Raw genomic sequence first — 8,779 nt, 5'->3', positions numbered from 1 at the left:
CTGAATTGATAATTTTATTCCAAGATATCCTCTCTATTACAAAGCTTGCTCTATTTATAAAGTATAAATCCTACAGCTACTGGGATTAGAAATCTAATATAACTAGGAAAGCAATAAACTATTATAATTAGGAAAGTAATAACAATTCCTTGTTGAGTAAGGAATCCTAAAGCTACTTGATGTAATCAGCATGCCAACCCGGAACGCGTGTTGGTCGCCCCGACCTTCGCAACTTCATCTCGCCTCTATCATTAACATTTCCGGTGTCTGAGGTCGTATCACTTTATGTCTGAACGAGTGTTATAACTATATATATATATATATATATAGAAAAAAGATTTGGACCCCTTTCAGTCTTACACTCTAAGAAATGGCACTCCTTATCTATGCACATGCTGACGGTCAGACTTATATACCAAATTTGTTGAATAAATTCTTTTATATGTAATTTTTTTCTAACATTTTTAACTTCTTCATTCATTTTGATCTTAATTTTAGTGGGCTTTATATAATTTCAGTCAATTTCATGCACTTTTTTTCTGAATTTCGGAATGTGCGAAATTTGATAAAATTGACATTGCAATGTTACCTTTTCTTTCAAATTCATTGAGAAGTTTATTAAACATTTACTAAGAGTTTCAATATTTTTCAAATGAGTTAGGAATAGATTCCATCCACTTCCATAAGATTTCATTGACTTTCATCAAACTCATGAGCATTATTTTGAAATATTGTATCGAGTGCTTGAACTAATTTGTAAATTGAAGTAATCTTACTCTTAGTAATTTCAAAATATTTGACATGACTTTTTGAATGTGCGGTTTATTGGAATCAGAAGGGTGATGGTTTTGTAGTTGATGAATTCTTTTCTTTTGTGGAGATAACTCTCTGATGGACCAGAATGCCCTTTCTTCCAACTTCTTTATCTTTTCTAGTTTCTTTTGCTGCATTTTTTTGTTTGAAATTGTGTTGAACATTTATATTCCAAATCGAAACAGATTGAAAAAGGTAATGGTTATCAAAATACAAAAATCAGAGTATATAGGGAGGGGATTGGATTTGAAAATGCATTTTCTACGTGATTTTAATCGAAAGTTTGTATGGAGCTTGAATTCTATTACGAAATGAATATGAAATTGATTTGCTTAATAATGTACGAAGCATCAATTTGCAAAATGAGTGAATAAGTAACGTTAATTAATCAATGGATAACTAACAATCAAATAATAAATATCCTCATGTCCATAAAAATGTGATTCACAAAATTTCTAAGAATTCCCATATCTAAACTAACCGTATTACCATTTGCATTCTGCAACAACTAACAAGAACTTATCCTTAGTTAAACACGGATCTCCACCAAAATATCTATTCGATACAGGAATCGAACATCTCATCCGTCCTACACAAGCCTGCACAAAAATCAATTTCCATCAGTACCGAACACATGATTGATCGATTGTGAGACCAATTTTGCACGTGCATCCGAAAGTAATGAAAGAAGTACCTTTTGAGCAATGGCTTTAGAGGTAGAGGAGTGACATGAACCAGCAGAATAAGTAGAAGTGGTGCAATTACCAAATGGGGTTCCATAGCTTGCAAATACAATGTCAGATATCTTGGAATGAGAAGGGCATTGTAGTCTAACTACTGGTTTTTTATAGTGCATCTTTGAAGAAGTAGATGTGATTTGTCTCCATGATGAAACTGGTGGAGAATTAGAAGCACTCATATGGCTACATACTTGTGAGATTGAGGCTGTATCTACTGATATTTGAAGAGGGTTTCCACCTACTTCTTCAAATACAACTAATAAGTTGCCTTTTGGTGCTAGGAATGATCTTGGCACATTGTACCTATACCAACAAATCAATTACTCATTATGCTATGTTAGTTACTTGAAATTAACAACCAATAATAACACGTAGGAACGGATCGGAGGAGGCTTAGTATCTACTGGTTATCGGAAAATGTCAAAAATTCTACGGAAACTGTGAATGAGACTTTAACTTTTTATGTAAAAACACTAAAAAAAAATATCGATTTAAATATGATTGGTTCAAACGTACCATATTTGGGAAGATCCATCTGGAGAGCGATATGAAGGCCAATATCTACCAATGCTTTGACCATTAACCCAAGCTTCACCTTTTCCCATAGAACCAAGGTTCAAAGCAACTGGTAAATCTCCTAATGGTGCATCAAACACTGTCTGTAATTCAATTTACAACCAACCCACTTTTTGAATTCCAGGTTCCAATTGAAACATCTAACAAGTAAATTACACTTTTGTACCTTGTACCAAGTTAGTGGACTGAAATTGGTTGAAAATGGTGACCACTGGACTTGGCTTGACCCTTGTTGTGTGTATATTTGTAATTTCTCACCTACCAATCCCACCTACATTCAATCACAATTTTAATTTGGATTGGAGAATCTTAATTAAAGGGGAACTTAATTAATTTAGGCTAAACCCTTACTTGATATCCCCATGAATAATTAGAGAAGTCTTTATTAAGCTGTGAAGCTTGAATAGTTACTTTTCTTAATCCAGCACCTTTTCTCTCTTGATGTCCTCCTGAATCCTGCAATCCACAAAATTGACAAAAGTTATTTCTAAAATGCATACGGGCACTAAACGCAAAAACGATACTAACGAGAAGTGTTTGTTTACGTACAGGCAATCCAACCATAACACTCAGCAAGGACACATTGTTAACTCCTTCGTTTAAGGATGCTCTGGCTTGGAGGTTAAAACGTGGATTTTTGTGTCTTCCTTGATCAGATCCTGAACCATATTAACACATTTAACATGTTATTTTATTTAAATAGTACGATAATTGAACCGAGCCAAGCAAGATTTGGCCTGTCCATACTTAGCTTGTCAGAAAATTGACGAGTTCAAACTCAACATCCTATTCGTGAACTGCTCGTAAGCAACTAGTTAATTCTCGCAAACAACTCATTAATTAAGTTGATTTTAAATTTCTATAACACAAAACTAAGTATAGATAAATATAGGTTTTTTACATTTTCACTTTTATAAAAATTCTATTATTCATGAATATTATAATCGAGGTCGTTCATAAACCTATAACTGAGCCTTAAGAGCTCAGTTTGGCTTAAGCTCGGATCGTTTATAAATAGAGTGGAAAGCCACACATATTGGCAACATAAATCTTCAATTTGGCCATTCAAAGTTGGCTTACAGAGTAATTTAGTGGATGATCAATTTGGTCATTCAATTTAGTGTCTCGAGTCAAATTAGCTTAAAATAACACATAAAAAGCAAAACAAAGGGACACATATTGATATACCGACATGTGTCCTTTTGAACCGATATAATCGAAGTGCCAACGGACAAATTGAAGGACTAAACTGATATCCAAACTCCATTTTGGGGCAAATTAAACTTGAGAGACAACTTAAGGGGCCAAATTCACCTTATTCAAACTTGGCAGAGTTGTAATATGGAATATAGTGAACGAACCTACAGCTTGGCCATTGACAAATGCATGTAGAAGATGCCCAAGAGAATACACATTTACTAATGCATTCGGATCAGAGGATTCCTGCTCCAACCTATAAACATTTTATCAAACGTTATGTTTTAAAAATAACGTTTCCGTGTTCGTGAAGAAATGGTAAGAATAAACTTACTTGAAAGTATACCAAAGATAATCAGATGCATCTTTTGTAGTACTCATTTGCTCTAACAAAGTTTCTGATTTAATTGAGGTTTCATCAAAATTTGGAATAGCTTCTTGGTATTGGGCCCATCCTTGAGGCCCATCTAGCAACATGCTTCTTCTCATACTTCTTGCTATGTATTGGACCGTTACCTGTTTCCAATTGTTCGATTAATTCACATAAGTCCATCGTATTATGTTAATTTGCAGAAAGGAAACTTACCTTTGCAGTGTTATAGGCAACATTCTTGCAATCAGGCAAAATGCTTATAGATCTCGGAGGCAAATCATAGGAGCCATCCCGGAATTGCACCGAAACTGCGTTTTTCGTGTCATTGTTGACCAAAAATGCAGCACATTCTCCTGCTCCTCCAGTATACACATATGCCTATATAATTAATTAACATTAATTAAATATCATAATCATGTTAATTAAACGTTAATTAAATATTATAGATTAATGTTATGTTCTTACTTGTTGCTGTTGGCCTAAGGAGAGAACAGATAATCCTCCATATAGTAATGGAGTTAAACACAGCTTAATTGCAGCATGTAATTCCTTTAAATGACCCCATTTCGGCTGTCGAATCAATCCTATACCCGTAATTAGTTAATTAATGTGTTTTTAAATTGAAATTAAAAATATTGATATTATGCGGCTTTTAATAGAATCAACTAACCATATTCATCAAGGGGTGCTTGATCATAGTAACTAGTAGGAATAAATGCAGCAGCAGTCCTTCCAAAATTAGTTCCTCCATGATACTATACACCATATATGGATTTAATCAAATTAATTTATTTTTTAACTTTTTCATTGAAATAAAATAAAATAAAAATGGAATGTAGGAATAAAAAATAAATACCATGTAATAATTGACAAAGCTTCCATTCTTGGTAAGGAGGAATAATGCCACATGAAATGCAATGTCCTCTACTGGTCTTTGGCCTATGTCTTCTCCACTTATCACATACCTGTATGTATAAAATAAATAATATAATTGAATTACTACATATTAAGATATCAAATTAGGCAGTGAAATTATTTTATTTATTTCATAGGGATAAGGTAGAAATTTAGGTATATAGAACAATATGCTAAAAAAACAAAAATGAAGTGCTTAAAAATGCATATGTTGAAGTGAGGGAAATAAGAAGAAGGGGGGTACCGAGTAGTCCAGTTCTCAGTCCAAATTGAAGGCTTATTGGGCTTATTAGGCCCAGCAAATGTTTCCCCACATCTTAATCCATTGCATGCATTTATCTGAAAAGTTCATCACATATATAAGAAATAATAATAATAACAAATTAAATAAATAATTCTTAGTTAACTGAGTTTTATATTAAAAGTTTGACTTTTTTTTTTTTATCAGTTTAATGTAATAAAAAATAAAAGATTAAATATTTGATAAGTTGAAATTAAAGATGAACAACTCAATACATCAAAATCAGAATGATAGAATTAGTTTAAAAAAAATTACCGAACTTTATTTTGTTTCAATAAAGTTATTCTTACCATTTCAAACAGAAAAATTTTTTATTGGAATAATCGCGGACAGCCATTTTGGAAATGGATCACATTGAAAAATGACATGACAAAAAAAAAACTAAAAAATTATATTTTCGGCTTAATAAGATTCGTTCAAAAAAGTCAACTGTCACCTCTATTTTGAAAACATCGTATTTACCTTCCGAATTTACTTAAATTGATACATAGAGCACGAATGTATGAAGTGATAATTAAAAAAAAAAAAAAAAAAAAAAGTAGTAATTTTTTTTCATATAACATATAGGTAATTACTGCGTTACTGTAATAATATACTTAAAGGAGTACTAACCACAGGATCAGGAGCATCATCTTGCCTGCACATAACCCAAGGGACACCTGTATTTAGTCCTACTGCCATTTCTGCTGCCCATTTCACATATGCTTTCCCATCTTCACCATATGCTCCTTCCACCAGTGTATACTCATTCTCTATCTATTATTATTATTTTTATACAATTAATTTCTCATATTTCTCATCAATATTACTATATAGTTAATTAATAATTAATTGGACCTGTGATATTATTATTGGGCCTCCTTGTGAAGCATACAATTTCTCTGCTTGCAACATTGTTACTATTTTTGTAGTAAAATTCTGCATATGTAACTGCAACAAAGTAAAATTTAAAAAAAAATTAAAAACAATTGCTAGTTAATTAATTAATAATTATAGAGATGATTAAGGAAAATTAGGACACCTTAAAAGGTTCATTATCTGTTCGAAAAACAATATTTGGGATATCATGCAACCAAAATGGTAGCCCTCTGCAAAACAACATCAAATTATAATTAATTTCATTATTACTTTAATTATAGTTTTATTACATATTGATTAAAATGATAATTAAAAAAATTAGAAAAATAAATAAATACCCGTAAGACCATTCGGCCTGAATAAAAGGCCCAATCCTAAGACAAACATAGAGGCCTTGGGCTTGGACTTCCTTTATAAATCTCACTATATCACTTCTTCCACTGAAATCATACTGCACATTCCATTATTATTTAAGATAAAACTTTAATCTATCAATAAATCAGTTTAACATTAAATTTTTTAGTCCCATTTTAAATAATTTTGTTGAGTGTATTAGATAAAAAAAACCAGATTTTGTCATTTATGTTAATTTTTTAAAATAAATTTCTGGTATTTTAATTTGAAAATACAATAAAGGTACTAAAATAAAAATGTACAAATAGGAATAATTATAGTATAGACTATGTAGTGATACCTGACCAGGCTGGGGCTCATGGAGATTCCAAAAGACATAAGTATCTATCACATCTAAGCCTCCGTCTTTGGCTTTCGAAATTAGAGATCCCCACATCTGCACTTCTTTTTTATTATTATTTTCCTCTTTTACATAAAAAAAAATATTATACTAAAATTAAGTTATAACACATGATTCAATTTTAAGTTTTTGACATTTCTAATCATTATCAGGTCATCACTTTGTAAATCTCAATGCTAATTAATATGACGTCACCCATTATGTGATCATTAATTGTGAACAATTTTTATTTCCTATAAAAAAATTACAGTCAATCTTAGTATTCATCATGACTAAATTATCTATCAGAAATCCAGCTGTAATTTTATTGTAAAGTTAGTTCAATTAGAGATTAAAAAGAGAATTGAATAGAAAATCCAGTAATGTAAATCCAAATATCTATTACCTGTTAAAGAGTTGGATCTTGAAAGCATTTTTAGCTAATTAAAATACAAACAAAAATAATTGTAACTTATGGGAAAACAACTAGATTTTTCACGAAATCCACGAGGAATCCACTATTTAGCTGTTGTACTATTACTGTGTTCACTGAAATCTTATAAACACCTCATAATATAATAATAATTTTTTTTTTCAGAAATTAATATAAAAACTATTATTTAACTTAAATATCAATTTAAATTTTTAATTCAGTTAATTTCATTGTATGGTACCAGAATCATTTTAATCAAATAGTCTTTACATTTAATGACATGATATATTAACTTATAAATCTATTTACGTTTGTGGCATTTTATTAATGGTAGAAGGGTTTACTAAACTCTAAATAACTTTTTTTATCTTCTACCTCTCCAAGGTTAGAACATTTGTTGATTGCCGTGACATACCGTACTAGTAAAATTCTTTGGTAACTTTGTAATACATTTTTTTTTTCAAAAAAAATGACACCTTTCTGTTCTACAATTTTTTTTTTATTTTTTTTAATTGTTCCTAATTTTTAACTCTACAATTTTTTTTATTGTTTTGGTAGTTGCAGGTTGGCTGTCGATGATTACAACATTTTACTATTGCTTTTGTTCTAATTACGTACCAACAATGTAGAGTTTGATAATTTTATTTAAACTATTTAGGGATTAAGCTATAATAGTATTTTTTGTTGTTTACTCCTAATTATTTAAATGATAGAAGTTTACTGATCAACTACACTACCAATTTCTTTTGTACTTAATTAGTAAAGAAAAAAAATGAAAATAAACTGAAATTAATATTAATTAAAATTTTCAGGTTCCCTTTCACAGTACTAGAGATGACAAGGGCTAATCGGTACAAGTCGGCATTTTTCGACTCTAATTGGACTACCTAAACTCACGATAAAAAAAAATTACTCATGACATGTAAAACCAAAATAAGATTTAGGACCAATTTGAATTACTTACAATTTACTGTTATAGTAAAATAGGAAATTGAGCAATCAAACACTCCTTTAATGGATGTTTGTTTACTAACCGGCCCTTAGATTATCTAGTCGTTAGAGTAATTGGACACGACACCACGAGTAAAGATACCATAACTACGTACCCATAAGTATCTTACCTCGTTGTGATCCCTATATATTGGGGATAATTTTCTAAAAGACAATAACCCCTTATACATGGTCACTCTCTGAATTTTCAGTGAATATATTTATATATAATCAAATAATTAATATCCGTTTGAACTTAATTAATTAAAGAAAAGAAAATTGAGTATAGAGTGAAAAATACCTCAGGAGTACTCCGTGGATAGTGAATGGAACCGGAGAAGAGAAGTTTTCGCTGGCCGTCAATTATCAACGATCTTCCATCGTATGTTACATCTCCACCGTACACGGTGGCTGCCAGTGCTACCACCACCACCACGAAATGGATCAGAACCTTTAATTCCATATTTAATGGCCGTACAGCTCTCTCTCCGTTTGCCGCTGGAGAGAGAGAAAGTAATTAGATGTATATGGAGCCTCACTGGAAGATGGAATTTAAATAGGAGGAGGGAAAACGAGGATAGCCTTTTTAGGCAGTTTTTGCATACAAGGAAGTCATATCATCCTCCTTTTATACTTTCCTCTAATTCTTACTAATCTCTCCTCTAATTTTTAACTAGCAAATCACATTAATTACTATACCATTTAATTTAAAATAAGGGTAAAGTTCAATTTTGCACTTATTGTTTTTGGGAAGTGCATATGTGCCCCTTACATATGAAATGGTAGAATTTTGTCATTAACGTTTTCAAGTTAGATCAATTTTGAAAACGGGCTGACTTGACCCTTATTT

General features: G+C 31.1%; 1 protein-coding gene across 1 annotated transcript; it reads right to left on the bottom strand.

The window, feature by feature from the left end:
* Nucleotides 1-1,175: 1,175 nt before the first annotated feature.
* On the bottom strand, nt 1,176-8,500 carry LOC136235591 (beta-galactosidase 16-like). Its single transcript, XM_066025380.1, has 19 exons — nt 8,231-8,500; nt 6,468-6,563; nt 6,112-6,224; nt 5,937-6,003; nt 5,753-5,845; nt 5,528-5,671; nt 4,859-4,953; nt 4,556-4,664; nt 4,370-4,454; nt 4,165-4,283; nt 3,913-4,077; nt 3,661-3,842; nt 3,491-3,582; nt 2,679-2,788; nt 2,481-2,585; nt 2,296-2,400; nt 2,070-2,212; nt 1,508-1,856; nt 1,176-1,412 (listed from the first exon to the last, which is right to left on the bottom strand). The coding sequence occupies exons 1-19, from the start codon at nt 8,390-8,392 to the stop codon at nt 1,299-1,301; spliced, it is 2,448 nt and encodes an 815-aa protein (XP_065881452.1). The 5' UTR covers nt 8,393-8,500; the 3' UTR covers nt 1,176-1,298.
* Between the last annotated feature and the right edge of the window lie 279 nt (nt 8,501-8,779).

Source organism: Euphorbia lathyris, chromosome 7 (genome assembly GCF_963576675.1).
Source record: "Euphorbia lathyris chromosome 7, ddEupLath1.1, whole genome shotgun sequence".
NCBI lineage: Eukaryota > Viridiplantae > Streptophyta > Magnoliopsida > Malpighiales > Euphorbiaceae > Euphorbia > Euphorbia lathyris.
This window is presented reverse-complemented; position numbering and strand designations above follow the sequence as displayed.

Bases quoted from the DNA above. Each gene is read 5' to 3' on its own strand.
- LOC136235591 (XM_066025380.1), bottom strand. From the start codon at position 8,392: ATGGAATTAAAGGTTCTGATCCATTTCGTGGTGGTGGTGGTAGCACTG. The intron at 3,843-3,912 runs GTAAGTTTCCTT...AATTGGAAACAG, and splicing joins TTGCCTATAACACTGCAAAG to GTAACGGTCCAATACATAGC. The intron at 1,857-2,069 runs GTACGTTTGAAC...TTGTTGGTATAG, and splicing joins GATGGATCTTCCCAAATATG to GTACAATGTGCCAAGATCAT.